The sequence below is a fragment of the Falco biarmicus genome, chromosome 12 (genome assembly GCF_023638135.1).
Source record: "Falco biarmicus isolate bFalBia1 chromosome 12, bFalBia1.pri, whole genome shotgun sequence".
In the NCBI taxonomy this organism is placed as follows: domain Eukaryota; kingdom Metazoa; phylum Chordata; class Aves; order Falconiformes; family Falconidae; genus Falco; species Falco biarmicus.
The window spans coordinates 22,280,683-22,302,170 of NC_079299.1; the positions used below are offsets into that span (position 1 = coordinate 22,280,683).

Consider the following 21,488-nt stretch of genomic DNA (forward strand, 5'->3'; position numbering starts at 1 on the left):
ACCTTATTTTACCTTTATATTATGCTTTTGTTATCTTTAACATGTGCTAAAATATGAGTAAACTCAGAACCTCCTGTTTATACAGGTATCTTGATGCAAAAGCAAAATATGTTGTGGTCAACTGAGATATGAATACATCTGACATGTGAACACAATCTTTACGTTCTTTCCTGTCATTCTACAGTAAACCTTCATAAAAAGCTAAAAGCAGGTCTAAGATATGAAATACCTACCACTAATGAAAAAGTGTAAGAGAAAAAGGATTTTACTGTTTCACATGTAAAGGTTATCCTGAAAACGCAGGCGTGTCATACCTTGAAGACTTTGGCTGCAAGGGGATCTTTTTCCAAATCAATATCCAAAGGATCAATATCAACTTCCATCAGGTCTTGCAGTAATTCAAGTTCAATGTCTTTATCTTTTTCCAAAGATGACAGAGGTGGAGCACCTGTGAATGATTAAAAGAGTATTAATACTACCAAGTACAAACTATAAAACATAGCTATATGATACATTTAATGTATCATTTTAAGGCTTTTGATATTACAGCTCTTAGTGGAAAATGTTAATGAATGCAATCAATTTGCCTTTTTTAAATAATCAGAAAAATAACCATTTTTTACTGATCAGATGCAAAACTAAGTTGAAGAATTGCTCATATTCTGCCCATATTTTCAGAAACTAATTACCCTAACGCCAAAAATCCTTTACTGGATATTTTGATAGATGAGTAACAGCAAAGGTTTTTTTACTTTTTTCAGTAAACATACATACATCAAGACTATGGAATAATTTACCTGTGATATCATGTGTCAAAGGCTCATCTATCGTTTCCACTAACTGAACTGCAGACTGCTGGAGACAGTCATCAGAATCCCCAGCCGAAGCTCCAGCATCTTCTCCCAAAGCACTTTCTTCAATAGCTTCAGCTGCTATAGGTGCCAACAACTCTCCTAGGTATTAGATTAAGCAGACAATTCCATTTCAAGCTTTATTCCAGTTATAAATTAACATCCCAGTGTCTATGCCAACTGTCTGTTTTTCTCCATCTAACTCTAAATTCCTCAAGGGCTACTTCTTCAAGGGGAGTTAGTTCTGACTAATTTTTAAATAATCAGGGTCAGATAAATATTAACTTTACAATGCACAAGTCACTAATTCAGGATTCATTGTAACTATAATTTTAAATTGTGTTTTTTACACACTAATCTCAATTTTATGTTGTGGTGGTTTTTGTTGTTTTTTGGGGGAGTGAGGGGGGGTTTTATTGTAGTAGTGTCAGCAGATTCTAACAAAACAAAAAAACCCCTAAAACATTAAAGGAAGAAAGCTTCAAGTGCAACGTATACTCTGAAAAATATGAACTGAAAACAAACCTGCTAGAATATCCTGCAGCATACAAGTAAGAGAATACTGAGCCCATGCTCCTCCCCAAGAGATGTCTCCTCTGTTAAAGTCAGTTCCAACAAGAAGCAGCAATAATCTTTCCAACTGAGTCTCATTTACTATCTCACATAAGTGAATTGTTGGTCTTGTAGCATTTGCAATCCTAGCAAGAACCTGTTAAAAAACCCATAAATATATGCCTATTCATATTTAATACTATGATACTACATAATAGCTTTAATCTCTATTATTAGATTTTGCTTACAAGTAAATAATCTGTTTTCACTAGCTTAAATTTTAGAATTTTAGAAGTGTAACGATATGAAAATATTTTTTTTAAAGTTAACTTTTTCTACACAATTTCGAAGCCATCATATCATAGGCTACACAAAAGTTGACAGATCAGAAAAACGACCTCACCAGAAATTACTGATTTTAATGCTGCAGCTAACTTTTACCACCAAGCCAACAAAAAAGCAGTAATAGAAAGTTAATTTAATGTGGTCTCCATTGTAACTACAGAGTGATGTTCCATATTCTGCTTACCTTACAAACAAACAGAAGCAAATCTGCATGACAAGTAAAGTCCATGGACAGGAGAAAGAGTGCCAGTTTCTGCACTACAGAAATACAGCGTTCATGTGCCAGTGTAAATGGAAGTGGTTCAATTTCTGGAGTTTCCTTTGCTGTTGATACTTCCGTATCTAAAGTAGAACGGGGCCATTCCGCAGTCCGACGTAACCGTATTAAGTCCTTGAAGTGCTGCAGAAATTAAATTTGAAGCAACAATTACATTTTAAACATAACCTCTAAATCTTTTCCCAGTGAAAATCTGAGGCAGAAATAACAGTAACTGTAAAACTCAGGGAAGAAAGAAAAATTAAAAAGAAAAAATAAAGACTCTCAGAACATATGAGAATCTGGAATGGAATTAAGGCTTTATCGGCAGAAATTTGTTTTGACATCATTTTATCTCAGGTGACAGACTCATAATCAAATCAACTACTGCATAAGTGCCAATACAGCCTTTATGTTTGCCATAAAACATATTGAGGATATGTATTTTAGAAGTTTCTTTCGTATTTCCACACCTCCATATAAAACTATGGCTACCATGAAGCAAACTGCATATAAAAATAGCTAATACGGAAATTTACTCTTAAAAGAATGCTGACTTCCCAGTTCTTCACATCAGATAAATCAATAATTTCCAACTTTCCTAATACTTACAGGGTACAACGTGTCCACTAGCCACCATAAATCAAACTTGTTTGATTCTTGATCAGGGCTCTAAACTAAAGAGTCTTTGACAGAGGGTCTACAAATTTAGTGGAGGAAAGAAGGTGCTTTTATTAATCTTCCCATCCACCAAGGGCAGACATTTAGCAGCTCAGTTCGTTGTATCAGCTACACAAGCAGTCTAATATTAGATAACACAAATGCCTCTTATAATCTCATTTAAGTAGTAGCTACTGAAGTAAACCAAAGAAAGAACTGTTTACTAACACAAAGGTTTCAGCTTTCTCCTAAATGCAATAGATGTTTTAAGTTACTCACAGCTTGTCATAACTGAAAGTGATTAGTAGGCAAAGCAGTAACAACTGTACGAAATGCAACTATCAGGTGTACAGTAATACCGTAACTAGATGTTAAAGTACTGCAGGGGGAAAACAAAGTACTGCAGGGGGAAAACTCTTTAGCTCAACATGCTTTTTTGATGCAACATGGCTGCTATAAAGTCAAACTTAAATAGCTGGACAGCATATTTCAGTCAGTGACTCATTTAAAGATGCCTCAAGGGGGCCAACCAGTGGAGTAGCCCCCTTGACATAACCTGCTGGAATAAAGCAGAAGATAGGGCAGGAAAGAATAGCTCATGACAAGCAGAGTTAGTGAAAACTTATGGCTTTATTTTTATGCTGGTGTTTAAATTTTTTCCCCCAAAATTACTGGAATTTGTTGTAAGAATTCCCTTTGGATTGCCTGTAAGGTCCAACATTCTATAATCTCTTTCCACAGGCACTACTTTCAGTCATCCTAATGAACATGAGCACTTCTGGAACTAAAGAGTAAATATTTAAAGACACACCTAATTTTGGTAGCTAGAAAGATGACCACATTTTTTTGTGTTCCCTGCAAAGTCCATGTTGCCATTTCTAGAAATCCATAAATTTCAGCACCTCAACTCATAATCAAAATAATTCTTTAACTACCACATCCACCCTCAGTATCTGGGGGCTTACTGCAAGATGCCACGACTTACGTGATACGTACTTCCAGGAAGCCAAGAAGCTTCTGAGAAAGCTCAGAAAACATTCTCAAAGTCCTATTTATTAGTCTGGGGAGACCACCGTTGGCATGACTGTTTTCTGATTACTCAATCAGGAGAGCATCCAGAAAAGTATCATGCATAAAAGTTAGCCATACAAAATATTATTTCACACTTCTATCTGTATATGTTACTCAAAGTTTAAAGATATGACTGGCATTCCCAAAATTACATTATTAGTGATTTTGGCCACGACTACCTAAAAAAACCCTGTGGAATGATAAACTATTTTTCACGATACAAGAAATTTCCAGATGGCTGCTGTTTTCAGCATCAGAATATACTTGATAGCAGCCATGATGAAACAGCTTTTTAAAATAAGGTCAACGTAGGACAAAAATGACTTTGCAGGAACAGGTCTTTTCACACAAAGGACAAGAAGTCAGTTACAGTTTCAGAGCATCATACCTTTGAAGTAGCCTGCTTTAGTTTTGCCTGTTCTACTAAAAGTTTGTATGATGATCCTTTGTTGCTTTGTATTTTCTCTTTTTCCATCTGTTCCACCAAAGCCTTCTGTTTTGCTTTTAATAAGTTAAGTTGCTAAAAGAAAATGTTAATAGGAAAAAATGAAAATTTAAGCAATAAGATGTTAAAAGGATCAGTATGTTTCATACGATAGTAATCTTCAGTTCAAATTTTAACTTGAACTTTTAGAATATTTTAAAATCACAGCTTTGGTGCTTGCACTCAGGTACACCCAGATTTATCTAGAAAGTAAATTATATTTACTGTCCAATATGGGCCACAGAGTGCAACAGTACACTCCAACATACGTTCTTCCAGCAGATCCCATGCCCCATGGTTTGAGACTAATGTCAAAGAGGTTAGGCACCCTTTAGCTGCAGAACCAGACCTATGCAAAAGCAAGGCTGAATGAGTCCCAAGGCCAAAGCTGTTCTTTCAAGAAATGAGATATACAATAAATGTGATATACTTCCATGAAAATAGCTACTACCATGCTGGAAGTCACCTGTTTATGATGCACCAGCTGTTTTCTGATCTTTCGGGAATACAGTCTATCTAGGCTGCTGTTGCCTTTAGTAGATCTGCTCAGACTCTGAGTGTGAAGGCTATTATTTATAAAACTCCACTGGTTTCCTGAAAGAAATAGAAAAAAAAAAAACAAAACCAAACCAGATATTAATCCATCTTATTAAACCTCACTTAACTCCAGAGAAAAGCATTTAAGTTGCAGCAATGGTTAACACCCCCATATACTAAATACTAAAGAAACAAGCAAAATCTAACTCTCTTAAGTGTTATGTTAGTTACTGATGGCAGTATTTGTTTAATTCTAAAATGCAGTGGTACCACCTTGTTTTCAGTATTTTTAAAACATATGAAAGAGGTAATCAAGACTGTCCTAAGTAAAAATACCTGAATAGTTTCCATTACACAAAAGCTCTGCAGTTTTCATTTTTAGAAAAGATGTTCAAAGAAAACCATAGCTAATCCACGTCAGTAATAATAAAAATACAGACAAAAAACGCATTTAAAAATACCAGATACAAATACCATGGCAAATACTAAAGCCATTAGTTATGAAGTCATATTGTTGCCCTTTTTCATAATACAAACTGTCTCAACATGGTGTACTCTCAATTGCCAGGTTCTGGAGTCACAGGATAATATACAGACATTTCACAAACTAAAAGTAATCCTGTATTTTTCACTTTAAAAAAAATGAAAGAGATCGTATTTCTAAGGAGACGAGGACATAAAGCAGCAGACAACAGTGCAAATAAAATGATCACATCTGCTTTTAAAATCTCATTTTTCAAGAGAATTGAAAATACATTCGAAGTATTTGCACAGCTCCCAAACCAATACCCACTGAGGCAAGTTTTGATAGTAAGTGTTATATACCTGTCAAAAATCGTTCCCTCTCTTTTCCATTTAGAGGTTTCTTGGCTGTGGCTGCTTCATCTTCAACAGTAGCTACATAATCCAGTAGCCTGGACACCAGCATTACAACCCAGCTGATCATGGGAATGTCTAATACCCCTTCAAAATAAATAGATTGAAGTGCCTTAATAAAGTTTTGAAGCCATAACAAACTAGTTTTAAAAGAAAACATAAAAACCATTAGAGCGGCACACATTTCACTAGGCCACAAAGATTCTGCTCCCCCTTTTTTTAAAAAAAAAAAAAAGAAAATTAAGAGTCTGAGCACTCCTAAATGAGGCAACAAATCAAACATTTAGTATAGAACTCTGGTGCAAAACAAAATGTCACAGGTCTTAGTCTGACAAAGTCAGAAGTCAAAAGCTTCACCTCTACAGTTAAAGCTAAAAATTAAGGCGCATTTTTTTAAAAAAAAAAAAGTCCAAAATTGTACCTCTAAATTTCCTAAATACCAAATGCAGAATGACAGCTGCTTGCATTAAAGCACATAAATTAGATGTCTCAAATTCCACAGCATGAAATTCCTCCAACCACCAGGGCTCCAACAAGACAGTTATAACCTATGCACTAACACATATAATAGATTCATTTTTATTCATTATTTATTGTTAGTGTATTTTCACATAGCCATTTGAATAAGATGCAGGAAAGCCAAGGCTGAGTTCAGACTAATGAACCACGCTGGCAACACTCATGAATGGCTATTGCCTGTTTTCAGTCTCACACATTAAATGCAGTATTTTTGTACAGGCAGAAGGGAAAAAACCCGTATCTTACATATCATGCAAGAAAAACCTTGGTGCGCATGAGTAAATCTAAAGGAACAGTTCTGAAGTGAACTCAAGAATGCTCAATAAATACCAGAAACCTACAATTTATAACTGCTTAATCACAGTCATTATGCAAAGGGAATATTTTTATGTAACTGTCAATAACAGCAAAGTCATTACTACTAGAAGTTACACGCACATTTTCCTATCTGTGCACTGTGCTGAGCACATTTAACTACACTACATTTTTCATGCACTGACCTCAAAAAAGCTTTAATTAACTACGATTAATTCCAGATCAAACAAGAAAACTAAGGCACAGAAATGACTTGTCCAAAATCCCAAGTAGCTGCTGGCAGCCCAAGCAACAGGATGCAGCCCCTGACTGCTAACTCCAGTTTCACATCCACACTGGCAGAAAGCAGCCCACTCCAAGCTGGCAGAGGAACAGGAGACCTCCTCATTACACTTCAACAGGACTTGAACAGGAACTGCAGACTAAGTTGCAAGAATAGAAATGAGTAGCACTGGTGACCACTAACACTTTTTTGTTTGGCAGAATAAAAAGAAAGGAGCCTGCTAAGAGTGAAGTATATACCTTTTCATACTTCTTTTTAAAAAAGTGCATTTCATTTCCTTTTACCTCTTGAAATAAAATAAATCTTTAAAAAAAAAAATACAACCAAACTTTCCAGCTTCTCTCCCTCCCTCCAAGTGTCTTTCACTTATTCTTTTTTTCCTCCCTGTGCCTCAAAGTTCATAACTTCTCTCTGGCCACAACACTCACCTCTTGCTCTGATTGTCCTTCATTTTCTGACTTCTTCCCCAGTAAGTTTTCACCCCTTTGACCCTTAGTTATGCATGATAGTTCTCAAATAGGAATTTCTTCTGCCGTACCTGATGCTTCCACCACACATAATAATGCCCTAGTACTCACCTGTACTGTCCAGGAGGAAGGAAGCTGGAAGACCAGCAAATAAAACTCTGAAGTATCAGTTACTTCTGCTTCCTAAAGTCCTCCGTGAGGACAACTAGTAAGGCAAGAGCTATGAAAGGAATTGGCAGCTGTGGGGAGAGTGCAAACAGAGGTAGAGGAGACGTAAGCTTGGGTTTGCCTCAGACTAGTTAGAGACTACAGCAGGATATGGCCACGATACAGAAAGTACACGGTAGACCAATGGGAAGCAATAGGACAGCTTCTGACACCAGCTGTAGGCTTGTTTACATCAGGAGACAAGGTAAAAAGTAAGGACAGTCTCAGCTGGCATTCACCAACTTCACAAGGCTAACAATTTTAAGCAACATGCCTTCTACAAGGCTCTCATGTACATAAAAATGAAGTAGCCTGGAGTTTGATGTTTTCAAAAGCAAGCATTTTCTTCAACCTTAGGGCACTTAAGAAAACACTCAAAGAAAATCAAGTTTGGAGAATGTAATTTCAGTAAATTTTTTAGGGTCAAAAAAATGTAAATTCCTTGTGATTGTAAAAAACCCCATGTAGTTTGCAGACACCATGCAAACAGACCTAACAAACTTGTCTTCATAACCACATTTCACCTCAAAAGCTTGAAACTTAGACAGGATCTCATGAGCAAAGAGGGGCAATTCTTTCCAAAATGCTAAATTCCAAAGTCATGCGCTAGAGCATTGGATGTTCCCCCCACTCTGTTAAAAGTTTAAAGCTTCCTAGCTGAATGAAAAGCAACCAAATAGATTTTACTCAGGTTTAATCAGGGGTGGGGGAATGGGGGGAGGAATCTCTTTTAGCACCTAAAGAACAAGAAGTTTCAGCACATTTTAAAAGGCAACTGTGTTTTGGAAATACAGTAAACAAGCAATTTCTTTTTTTAACATACCAAAAATTGTGAGCTAGTCTCTCAAGTTTTCTAGCTTATAATGAATATGAAAATATAGTTTCCCAAATTAGAGGGCTACCTTCAGTTCTTCTGTGCACAGGTAAATGAGGCTGCAGTGGTGACAGCAGATTATCCAGCAGATTAAGTAAACTTTCTAACACACCACTGTTGCTGAGCGATCTTTGGCCAATACAAGAAAGCAACATGAAGACCCTAAAAAAAAAATTCACAAATTTGAGATTTTATTTCTTTTTCAGATCCAGTAATATCCTGAAACACCACTTTTAGAACAATATTCCCTTAGGCTTTAATTTGAGACACAAGTGGACTGCTGCGGAACGCCGTACTGGGGGCCAGCAAGTGAACTGGATTTCATGTTCTGTTGTAACAATAATGCAGCATTTTAGGGTGAACATTTTCTCTTTTACCCTCAAGAGGTCAGCAGAGCATTCCACTTCGTACACCTGAAACAAGATCTCATCCTCTTATTTCCTATTACATATGACATACTGAATAGTAGGGATGGAGAATTAAATGCATGTATTCTTGTATCACCTAACTAATTAATTTTTAAAAGTTATAAAAGTATAAATGTTGCTGTCCAAAGAAGGCAGAAAGCCACAGAACAGCAAATATGTTAAAATAAAGCTAATGTTTAGAATAACTATGACCTCAATCAATAATCTGAAATAATTAACACATCTAACATTCAATGCTCAACTCTATGCCTGCTCTTATCTCACAGAAATCTTTTGCATTAAATGATAATAGCATGCTTTCCAGTCTCAACCCTGCTTCCAAATGCATTAGAAGAGCAGCTCTGTGATGAGTGTGCATTTAAGCCTGATAAGGGAGAAGGCAATTTTTGACACCGGGGAGCAACTCTGCTAGGGATGCAAAGATCTCCAAGTAAGGAAAAATAGCAACTTCCTGTGGTGCAAGCACCAAAAAGGTGCAATACATAACTGCAACCAGATATTTATCGTTTGCAGTGCTTTTTGGGGGCCTGTTTCTTAAATCAATGAAATAGATGGATAATTATGCTTCACTCAAATGTCATCAATTCCAACGTTAAGTTATGAACAATGGAATTATTTAGGTGATACACAGACAATATATCAATACAGACTTGCACCTTACCTGTCTTGTGGGAATATGAGAAGTTGCTCTGAATTGTATAATTCCTGCAGTACATTTGAAAGAAACTGACCCCACCATCTTTCTCCTCCACAGAGCTGAACAAGCAGAAGACCTGTATGCAGTCGTATCTTTGGGGTTCCACTGATACATAGGTGTTTAAATAATTCTTCACAAGCTTGAGCATGGAAAGTACTTTGCAGAACCACAGGAACAGAGTGCCCTTTTAATAAAGGAGAACAAGCAACTATATTTAAGGAGACAATTGCTTGAAAACGTCGGAGGAAAAAGTTTGCAGGAGGTTTTTAAAACTATTATTATTAGATTAATTGGCACAGAGAAGAAGGAGGAGGGAACACACGAGGAGATGGTAATTTGCAGGCCATAAAGACCAGGCCATTTGGTCCAAACCAAACCATTTCATATCACTGTGAATACCCCATAGAATCTACACAAAGCAAAAACCATACCATCATTATGCTTAAGAACAAACTGGCACAGAAAATTACAAGACAGAAGACAGACACACCTATACATGAACAGAATGATGTTCTGCTTTTTTTTTTTCCTAAAAAGAAAAAGCCACCACTCCTACTCAGGCTTTTCAATTTCAGTTCTCCGATAACTCTTTCAATGGCAAGTTTAGCAAAAAAAAATCCTTACAGGATATTAGAAATAATGAACTGAGCAGAGATACTGGTTTTACGACCTCCCCCCACCCCCAGAAGCAACATCTGCTTCCCCTCCCCACTTCCAACTGCCTAATCCATCCCCCAGTGTTAAACAGGCTTCAAAGCTCACAGATCCTTCCATAAGCTGATTTTACCTATGAAAACATGAGTATTATGCCTGGACAGTCTTTTGTTACTTCAGCAAACTGAATCAGCCCACAGAAGGATCAGCTGACTGCCTGAACAAAGGAATATGCAGCCAAAACTACGGAAAAGGGAGAAGGCCTTCGACACGCTCGGCTATCCTTTTCGGAAGCAGAAAGTGGTTATGTCAGCTTGGTGCCATGGGTGAAACTTTACACTGTATGTTGCCAGTTACTAAAATCATAATAAAACATATCTGAACATAGTTTAAAAGCTTTATAGTGGGCAAGCACAGATCAAGAAATAGAAACTCTTGCGAATTGTTACTACTAACTTGAAAAAAATATCAAAACCTTGAAAAATACTAACCATTGGAAGAATGAAGCAAACTAAGCAAAGTATCCAGTAAGTATCTAATGATGGTGCGTAACTGTTCTGTGGATGACATCTGAATCAATTCTTTTGGATCAGATTGCTCCTTCAGCGTTTTCCTGCTTGCACCTAAAGCTACTTTGAGCCTCTGAACAGCATGGTGAGCCAAGTTGAGTTGAAGCTGTAGCTGAATGCAGTCCTGGTAAGCAGAAAATACTCTGCTATCTTCTTCTACAGCCTTGTCTGGCTTTCGTAAAAAGTACTGGGCATTGTTAGCACTATTGAGTGGTGGCAGGTCAATACTCTGCAGAAGGATTTCTAACCGATGACAGGCCAAATTGTACCTAAAGGGAAATATTCCAACACACACAATTCAATAGACATTAGCAAAGAGCAATACATTTGACAGTCACCCTGCCAGAAGACGACTTCTCGTCCATTTTGAATGCACTGTTAAAACAGATACTAAAAAAAATAAAATACAGTATAGTCTTTGTTGCTACTATAAAGATATTCACTGCAACAACTCTACAGCAAAGGCAGAGCTTTCTCTGGTCTGAAGAATATCATGGGAAGAAACAAAAACAAACAAACCAACCACAACATTATGATATTCCAATGTTTCAAGTTAAAATAACTAGTAAGTACACATATTTTTTTCTTCTAACCTGCATTGTATATCTTCTTGCAACGCAACCATCATTGCCAAATGTTGGTCAATTTCTGGCTGATTTGCAGCTTCACCTTCTCCTCTGAGGGGATCATGCATTAGTTTCAGCTCATTTTCAAAGGGTAAGATATAGGTATGGCCATAATAAAATCCTAATGGGATTTTTGCTCTTGCATTTGTGCTACCATATCGACCAATAACAGTGATCTGAAAGAGAACACAACTACATTATAACACAATCTTATCAAACCAGGCAAAATAAACACCCAGTCAGTGACACATAAAAGAATTTACAGCCAACTAAAGTTTGTGTGAAAATAAACTTAAGATAAAGTTCACACACCAAAGATCACAACTTTATAGACAGAGTATGCAGTTTATCTCCTTTTACCTTCATAAACCTGCAAACTGGGGGTGGCAACAAGTCATGTAAAATAAGTGAATGTGTGCTAATGTCAGTAGCCACAACCAGTCGCCTTCCATCCACTTCTTCTCCTAAAGTCCAGATGTCAATTGACAAAGAAGCCAAATCTCCACAAGTGGGAATCAATACATCCGTCAGTAATATAGGTCTTCCAAAATCTAACGTCACGAATCTTCTTGCTCCTAGGGGAAAAACACAGGATTGCCTAAAATACCAGTGCGTGCTAACAAGCAAAGAGATGCTACTTCTCAAACAGTAAAACCTTGTTTATTTATTGTTCAAAAGGTGTATATTTGAGGTTGAAAATAGCTGCACAACTTCAGAATCCCTCACCACAGCTTGTACCCCTTTGAAAACAAAATTTTGGCTTCAACTTAATTTGTTATGCTTTTCATACATTTTAGAACAGGTGCTTTGTCCAGAGACCCAACATATTCCTGCAGTCCCCAGGACTTTTCAACTTGATAAACATCACCGAATGCTGGGTCTTAAAACTTCCAGAAAGAATAAAAATATCTTTTCTTTGGAAAGCCAAGTGGGACTACAGCTAAGCAACTTACTTAAGACCCTGGAAAATATTCCACTTCTTATTAGAAAATGTGTCAAAATTATTATTAGAAATTCTTGTTTTACCTGAGTGCATACGCTCTATAATAATTGACTGATGAGGTGGAGGTTGAAGAAAATGTGAAGCGTGAGATATTGCAAGAGCAAGACCGGATCCAAGTGGGTTCTGAGGAGCGGGAAAACATCAGCAAAATTAAGTCATTAAAATCTATGCATTTATAATAAGCTGCTCTTTACAAAAGACTGTAAGAAAACCTCTTATGATTTAAAGAATCTACAATTCTGATAACACTTCACTACATTTAGTTTGAAGTATGAACCATCAAAATATATTAACTACTAAGTTCAAAGGATTAGTAACACCTTAGTTAAGCTAGCTCCCACTAAACTATCTGAGGTACTGTAACAACACTATCTTGCTTTCATAAGTCTTCCTTTTCACCTGGTCTAAACTTAGTAATATAGCTTTCACATCTCATCTAAATAAACAGATATTTACTAGCACTCAAGTACAAATTACACCCTGATAAGGCTACGGCATCTTGTTTCTGTAAGAAAAACAAATAAAAATAATTACCGTTCTAGACTTGCTGGTATTTTTGTTATGTGCTGCAAGGTTAACTGTTGGGGGATCAATGACTGAACCAGGGAAAAGCTGAGCAAGCTCCGCATTAATAACAGCAGAGACTGCCTCATTAGGTGGAGTTAAAGGTGGAGTCATGAACAGAGGAGTTGTTTTTGGTGTGGGTGGAATGACATCTGAAGGATGGATGAAGAACCCTGGGGCTGCTACTGGATTAGAAGGCACAGAGTTGTGAACAGGACCAACTGCTGATGCTGCTGCTGCTGCCGCTGCTGTTGTCTGATGCAGTTTTGCTTCCAGCTTAGCTTTCTGTGGGGAAAATGAAAGCAGTGTATCTAGTCGATAATACGGCTTGTGAACACAGTAGTAGTACTGAACTACAAGTTCAACTTTTGTTACAGAACTAGATTTAATAAATCCAAGCTACCTTCAACACAGGCATGTTACATGTCCAACTATAAGCTGAAAAACAAAACTTTGTTCAATTTGACCTCACTTGCTGAGGAACATGAGTGTTTAATTGAAGTAAGCAAAAAATAACAGAAAAACTACAACTGAACAGTGAAGTAGAGTCAACACAGCCAAGCTTCACACTGACAATGGCTTTATGACTGCTACTTCCTCAGGTTGGCAACTGCACTTTTCATTTCAGTGGGCTTTTTCAGACTTACATACTTATGTATTAAGACTTAGTTTTGATTACAAACTCCCAGCCCACCCTCAAAATACAGAAAAAACAAGTCTGAAAGACCAAGGCAGCATGGGAGACACTCTCAGCATTTTGCTTAATAAGAGTGATCCTCAGTGCAGAGTTGTTCCTTCCTCAAATACACTCTGGGGAAAAAAGAAAGGAAAAAAAAAGGGGGGGGGGGGGAGGAGTGACTAGCTCTGCAACTACTTTCTCAGCTTTTGAAGTTTAGAGACAGCATTAAAAAATAGCCAAATAGCCTCCAACCTGTTGCTGAAGCTTCAAAAGCTGCTGCTGTTTCTCTTGCAGCACCTGGAGCTGTTGCTCGGCTGAGGCCATTGCATGAGAGAGAGACTGCAAAGCTACCTGGGCTGCTGAACTCAGTGCTGTCGAGGCTTCCCCAACCGTTCCAGAAGAGAGGCCACCAACTGCTGGGGTAACCCCAAAGGTACTCACTGGCATGAAACAAACAAAAACCAAACAAAACAAAAACATGTATGTAGAAAAGAAATGATAAAACACACCTTTAATTTAATTCCTTACTAATGGCTAAGAGAAATGTAAACCCAACAGAAATAGCTCCTTTTTATCCAGTCCTTGCTACAAAGTAACATCATTTTGAATTACAAATTATATGGTTTATAGACTACACATACATCAAGCATGCAACATTTTCATTACAGAAAAGCCACCTGATGTCCAGGAATTCTTTCACCACATAAGGCTGCAAGGTAAAGATACAAGCTTGCATTTCATTCTCTTCCATAGAAACAAACGTGTTCAAATTAATAAATTTGGAATCCATTGTGTTTGTTAAACTGTAAGAAGTTTAACTTCACAGAAAGTAACTATTTAAAAAAAAACAACCCAAACCACAACACATTTCAATATTCATAAAACTACAGTCAATCTGTTTGTCAAACAGTGCTCATAATGTCCAATTACAAATATCGTATTGTGGAACTATGCTACGTAGAAAAAATGAAAAATTGTATATACCAGTAAACGTACTTGCATCGTCCCTTTCTATTCTAGTTCCATCACTTGTTGAAACACAGGTAAAGTGCAGAGGTTCAACTTCCAGAAGTCCAGTAAGGGAAGTAAAACTACCTTCAGCAGCTGCACAGCTACTTATTTTCCCATTTCCTGAAAGAGAAATAAATCTCTGCACAATCAGCTAATATTTTCTTGATAGTGACATCCGAAGTCATGAAGAGTCAAACGGGACAGCTAAATGTAATCCACATGTTTTATTATTTCATATTGTGGAACAAACACTTTAACAATATCACATCCACAATATAAATGGAAGCGTATTTTAAATGGATAATGCTGCCAGATTTGAATAGAGTATCTCAGTAAGTCAAACTATCAAATGTGACAGCAGAAGCATAGCGTAACCTTGTTAATTTCAGAAATAAATTATATATGGATGGTCTATTCTTTCTACACTGTGAGAATATTACCTTGCAGAAAATACATTGCTGTTACTGGAAAGGAAGAAAAAGAAAGTAACAGACCAAGTAAGATTATACACCAAGTTAGTATAAAAAACAGACTATTAATCAATATGCTAACAAATTCACAGTATGGAGGGAGGGATGGGAAGGAGATGGACAACAGCATGCAAGAAAGGAAAGAAGTCACTACAACCGATGAATATGCTTGCTATGAAAACAATCTCCTGTCAGGTAACAATTGTCTCGTTCTTAGGACATTCCACGGTCTAAATATTCACTTATGAACTAACCTGAAAGGATAGATACAAATACACTTTTAAGGTATTTTAATGCCTCTGAAACAGAAAAAACACCTCATTAAATCTGTTACATTTAAGTAGAAGACTGTCATATGGCAGCTTCCCAACTTCAGAAAAATCCACTTAGTTTTTTGCCTATGAGATGGTTGCTAGTCTAAATTAATAATAACATATCTCAAGAAAGCTGCTCAATAGAAGTGACAGATGCTTCCTAGATGACTCTGACCCAGGGAATGATCGCAGCCTTTCTGTTTAATCTCTAGCCTTTTCTTAGATCTTCTACAGGATAAGAAAAGAACAGATTCGAGAAACAGGCTTTTTCTTGCCCTAAGGGATAGAGGAGATGTAAGAGATCTCATGAAGCAAGAGAATCTCTTGAATTTCATTATGTACATCTATAAAACAGATGGAAAGTTTAAATCCACATCTTCACTAAAGGAAAAATTTAAGAAAAAAAGAGAGAATTACCATTTCTTCCACAATAGATTACTGTAAACATACATACCTGACAGAACATCAGACAAATCAATTTCATCTGACTGTACTCCAATGCTGCTGTTGTATACATTTTTACAGGAAGAGCCACTTATTTCCAAATCAAACAGAACTGGATCAAAAGGCGAACTATATAATCCATATCTGCAAATGCAATAAGACAAACAGCACTACTCAAACAATAAGAATTTATCTAAAATTACTTACAGAAAAAGGCCAAGTATTTCATCATCAGGATTTATTATATTCCAAACCATTCTTTTCATTCAATTGACATCTCTTAGACATTATCATTTACTTATACTCCATTAATGTAATTTATCAGATGTCCTTTTCAAACAGCTTATAATGCTAAATAAGTAGCTCTCTGTTACTAGTTTTGAAGATGTAATACTGTCCTGGAAGCATGACACACAACCACACTCAGACATGGAAACTAGAACTACAAGTCTTAAGACAATTAGCCATAGCAATATGCACGCCTGCACATGGTAAATCAGACATTTATCTGAAGTAAATAAAAACACAGTACTGTTTTCCAAAACAGCAAAATAAATTCCACCTCAGCTTGTTCTTCCAGCTGAAGTAAGAAAAAAGGAAAGGCTACTCGGGATACCAGTCAACACTTCTAAATATCTCAACAGATGAAAATCTCATTACCCCTACTCTGGCTGTACTGCAGGGAAAAAAAATGATATAATCACTCAGGTAACAAGGTGGTCCCAAATCAATTAGGGCTTTATAAGCCAAGAAAAAGGAAAATCCAAAGCAATAACAAAATCAGTGTTAGTTTTTTTGTCAGTAAACTGACAAGGGGAGAAAAAAATGAAAGTCAGGCCAAATTATTTAGGAGGAGTAGAAAGAATGCATATGTACAGAAGCGAGGAACATGTAACACCTTGTGCTTTGACTAGCAAGAGCCAGAACAAGTATGAAATATTTCCATTAACACACCAGCAGTGACAGGAAGTTCTCCACCCTCTTTTCCCTCTGCCTCTGAGCAGCTTCTCCATTCTTCAGCAGGCAAGGAAAGCCCGCAAAGGTAATGTACCAAGAGGGCTGGAGTGTTTAAGTGTCTTTTTTGATCAAGTTTGACCAAATTTATCCTTTCACCAAAATGATAAATGCGTCCATGAAAGCTACAACACCAGCAACAAGGTAGAAAAGGTTCTAGACTTCTCTGAATGTTAAAATGCTTCCATGTTGGCTTGGGTGGGCTCAGTGCTTTTTGCCACACAATATTGACTGTAACTGCAGTTACACAAAAGGGCAATAATTGTTACTGATCAGGGAGAGAAAAAGAGAGAGAGCACAAAGACAACTGGAGAATTACAGATCAACTCATTTAACATACATTCCCCAACCCAGTTACTTACTAGTACCTACAAGGTAGCAGATTTAAGATGACAACTTTATACTAAGAACAACACATTAGATGAATCTAGGTTGCACTCTACAGGCACGTATTACACGGAAACAGTGCATACTGCACTTCTAGCAAGGTGTGTTTGTTGCATGACCTTTTTTCACAAGACAACATGCTACTGTAAAGTGGTTACTAAAGCACACAAAAATGCTCAGACAAAATTCAGTAGGGTACCTTCACAGCCTGTTTCAGACCTCAGATTTACAATCTCAATAAATTAGGTCACTCAACACTACCCCTGATTAATTGCACGATTTAAGTGAAGAGTTTGACTCATTAAGAAAGCAGGTGGTAAAACCTAAAAAGGGGTTACAACAGCTTTGTAGAACAGGATCAGAATTTGAATGTACTGCAGAGAGTTAAATATATTGTCCAATACGGATTTATTTCAATAAGCATAGTGCCTTTTACCGATCCTTCAGCAGGAATGATCAGGTTCACAGTTCTAAGCTACTTTAGCAACGCTTCAGAAAAGGATATAGAAGTTACATCACAAGAAGCAAAGAATGAATCAACAATGTCACATAAAACCCCCATCACCCTATTCATCTATGCAGCAAGGAATATAAACTCTGTAATATACCTCTTCTACTTCACTCAGAGATCTCAACTGGAATAACGCTTACAATTTTGTTACCACAATTCAAGGAAGATGAGGACCGAAGAAAACAGCTTAAGGAAATGCTTTAAGAATGACTACAGATCTGGGGAATACAATCAAGCTACAAATATCCTCTAGACATCCAAAACTTGTTAAGAATGAAGTAAACTGTTCTTTATCGCCAAGGTGGATGGGACACAAACATTCAAAGACTTTAGTTGTAGCAGGAGAGATTTCAGATCAGATGTGGGTAGAAGAAGTCAGGTCAAGTGTTAATGACAAGAAGAATTAAGCCATGTAATAGCTTACAATATTTAGAATAATTAAATGCCTCCTCTACTTTTAATCAGGTGCTTCCAAGAACAGGCTGGAGAAATCAGTCGCATTTGCTGGAGACAAAGCAACGTGGCTTTGTTGTAGGACAGCCTAAAATTCTGTCTGAAATTCCTGTTCTGTTGTTCTCTGAACTGCAAGTCATGTAATACACCCATCTGGCCTTATCTTTGTAAGTTTTTACTTGCTTTATTGTGCCACGATAGTATACTGAGTAGTACTCTGCCTTACGACAACATGAAAGTGCAGATCCTTTAAGTAGACATCTGCTTTTATTTGATTACCAGATGTTAGGCTATTGTACCTGGGAACAATGACAAAGAAGAACAAAAACAATACTAGAAACTCTGCAACACAAATACATACAAATACGATAAAATACAACTCAGGAAAAGGGAAAGGAGAAAGAGTAAAGCAATGGCTACCTATAATTTGTCTTTAAAAAAAATATACTTATCTTCTACATAAGAAACACCAAACCAAGAAATGACAGTGTTCTTTTGATCTGTAGACATATAAAGAAAAGGCCAGTAAATTCTGCCTAAATTAGTAAACTAAGCCAAGAAATAGTCCTTGCTAGAGAGAGAGCTATAGTAAGCAAATATGGGATTAGACAGATGTGTCTGCTACTATTCTTATCCTAACTATGGGGATACTGAGTTAAAAGAGAAAGCAGATTTAGCTCCAAGAAGAAAATCAGTACAATGCCATCTAGAAACATTCAGAAAACCTAAGCCTGAAGAATGCCGAGAACAGGGGCTCACTTCAGAAAGCTTCCCTTTACATGCACACAGCTGTGTTCACCACTAAGTGACCTGAAATGTCGTATGTGCCAAACTCAAAAGTGGGCACTTTTTCTTTTGGAAAGGAAAAAACCTTCTATTTCAGATATGCTGTTTAAAGGAGGTACTTGGAAACAATCTGTATGAAGGAACAAGTCAGTTCCTACAGAGAGGTGTCATTCTCATGTCAAGTGGAATTTTCACATTTTTCTCCTCCATTGGGTTTCTAAAGAAATTTCAACATGAAAACAAAGAAGTATTTTATTTTTCCAGGTAATTTTGTGTATTTTTCAAAATTCTCCATTATTCAGTCACCATTTCTATTGCTGGGCTAAATATTCTAATCCATTGCAAGGACTACAGATGGTGAAATAAAGTAACAACTGAGAAGAGGAATGTAGTACAGAACATGATAAGGATCCAAGTACAACACCTGAGAACAAATGTCTGTCAAGTATTTTGGGATTATAGTCCTTAAAAAATAAAACCACTAAAATTAAACAAACATGCCCCCCCCTCCAAACTTAGGTTACTAAATTTTAAATTTGATCTGAAGATTCTGAACTAACCTCTATCAAACCTCTTCTACCTTGATCTTGCTTGATTTGGAGGAAAACTCTTGACCACAAATCACAATTGAAAGAGCTCTCTTAACAGCAGCGTGTTCCCATCAATGTAATACAGCTTTGGAAACTGCTACAAAACTGTGCCACCAGAGACTTCCTTTAGAAATCCAAAGCTAAACGGCCAATCAGTTCAATATATAAATGATGCAACACCAGTCTTAAATTACGTTGATACATAATTTATACAAAGAACCTGTATTAAATTATACTAAGAACCTGCATTCCCAGTATATTAATCCAGGTCTCCACACTTAGAATCTGACCTTTAGTAGCAATATATTAAAAGTATGGTCAGCTTACAGAGACTAAAATTTTGTGTAGCATTATGCAGAATTGAAACTATTCAGTGTATTTGATTCCCTCCCATACTCAAAAATAAGACACATTTTGTAAATCCTTAAACTAAACCCCATAAATACTAACTTAAGCATTGCACAGACTTCAAACATTACATACACATTTGCAGATTTAAAGTGCACTGTAAATTGCAAGACAGCAATTAAATTAATCTGTAACTTTGCACAAGTCAAAACTATTTTGCAGAGCTGTATCAAGTTAATACTTGCTCAAATACAGAAAAATGCAAACTTTTTCAGAACACCAGAGGATGGCATCAGACAGTTCATATGTTTGTTTTCATTAAGTTTACAACAACCACATTTCTTAGTACCTTGTTTGAAGCAATGCTTCCATAGGTGTTAGGCGGTCCTGCAACTGCCGGGACACAGCAGTTAGCAAGGATGCACAAGCAGTACTACATCCTGCCAAATCTTCATCCTTTACATAATTCAGCAATACAAAATACCAATACACGGATCCTGCATTAAAAAAAAATAAATTCGTTTCAAGTGAAACATGATGTGAATTTGCCACTCAGAAAGCATACTTTGAAGCATAATCAATGGAAATGGTAAATGAAGTATCTAATAGTTACTGGATACAGACTATGAAGTGTTCTCTCCCTCCCCTATTTTTGAGAGACTTCACTTTAGAAACATTTTGTAATCATTAGTTTCCACAAGTAATTCAAACTCTCTTATCAACTAATTCATAAATGAATTAAAAAAAAGGTTCCCAAGAGACAGCTTTGCACACATTTCTTTCATTGCTTCTGCCCACTGCTTCTACTAAGCACAACAATCAAAATGCTCTTGACACACTAAGGTGCTAGGCTAGGGGTTCCACCATCTTCAGAGCCAAGCCTTACTCTAGATTCAACTCTTCCTTCTCCTCTTATGCTCTGTTTTTGGCTGCTGTCTCCTTATTCTGTATTTGTTGGAGGCACTGTTTCCTTACAGATCAGTTCTGGGAGCACAGTGCAGTGGTTCTGTACAGAAACACAAACCTCAGCTTCCTCCTCTTCCTCCCCTTGTGCATTCCACACCCTCAACAGCAGCATGTTCCATGATTCTAAACGGGGGGTAGCACAACAAACGTTTTGAACTGCAAACTGATTTTCCTGCAAGACCCCTTGGTGATGCCAATCTAGATGCAATCCAACAATGTCATACTGTGAAAAATGCAAAGCAGGTCTTGCCACCCCAAATACAAGCGCTGAAGTCATCTTCCCATGCTATCTGGCATTCAATGGCTTCAAAAAGGTGCCAAGATACCACTACTCTGCCATGCAGATGAGGAAAGAATTTATTTTACTTAAAAATCTCCTTTTGGTGCAGAAGTAACAGAAGTGGATTACTAGTTGGAAATCATTTGGATATCCAGGCTCCCTGGAATAAGTCTTCCAATTTTCAGAAATAACAGACAATCCTGACTCTCCTTTACATCAACAGAATCTGTGGTTGCTGAATACCTTTGAAAATTCTTGCAAAACTTACCTAAGCTCTTCCAAAAATGTCAGTGCCTTAGTACTCTGTTTTAAGCAAGCTAAATTGCTTACAATTCCATCTTTTAATTTGTAAAAAATTGTTCAACTCCAAATGCATACTTCATACTTGGATACCACC

General features: G+C 36.9%; 1 protein-coding gene across 6 annotated transcripts in view; it reads right to left on the minus strand.

The window, feature by feature from the left end:
• Window positions 1-21,488, minus strand: part of BIRC6 (baculoviral IAP repeat containing 6) — a 183,139-nt gene that overhangs the window by 108,653 nt on the left and 52,998 nt on the right. For 3 of the 6 annotated variants that reach the window (XM_056357629.1, XM_056357631.1, XM_056357628.1), the window contains exons 21-38: window positions 20,195-20,342; window positions 15,767-15,900; window positions 14,502-14,648; window positions 13,770-13,957; window positions 12,809-13,123; window positions 12,298-12,397; window positions 11,632-11,846; window positions 11,239-11,447; window positions 10,568-10,914; window positions 9,387-9,606; window positions 8,326-8,459; window positions 5,582-5,719; window positions 4,686-4,813; window positions 4,124-4,255; window positions 1,933-2,148; window positions 1,377-1,560; window positions 798-953; window positions 315-448 (exon numbers count right to left, since the gene is read on the minus strand). In XM_056357629.1, coding sequence (XP_056213604.1) covers window positions 315-448; window positions 798-953; window positions 1,377-1,560; window positions 1,933-2,148; window positions 4,124-4,255; window positions 4,686-4,813; window positions 5,582-5,719; window positions 8,326-8,459; window positions 9,387-9,606; window positions 10,568-10,914; window positions 11,239-11,447; window positions 11,632-11,846; window positions 12,298-12,397; window positions 12,809-13,123; window positions 13,770-13,957; window positions 14,502-14,648; window positions 15,767-15,900; window positions 20,195-20,342 — 3,245 coding nt within the window. The remainder of the gene's footprint in view (window positions 1-314; window positions 449-797; window positions 954-1,376; window positions 1,561-1,932; window positions 2,149-4,123; window positions 4,256-4,685; window positions 4,814-5,581; window positions 5,720-8,325; window positions 8,460-9,386; window positions 9,607-10,567; window positions 10,915-11,238; window positions 11,448-11,631; window positions 11,847-12,297; window positions 12,398-12,808; window positions 13,124-13,769; window positions 13,958-14,501; window positions 14,649-15,766; window positions 15,901-20,194; window positions 20,343-21,488) is intronic. The other 3 variants (XM_056357633.1, XM_056357630.1, XM_056357632.1) reach the window with 3 other exon arrangements.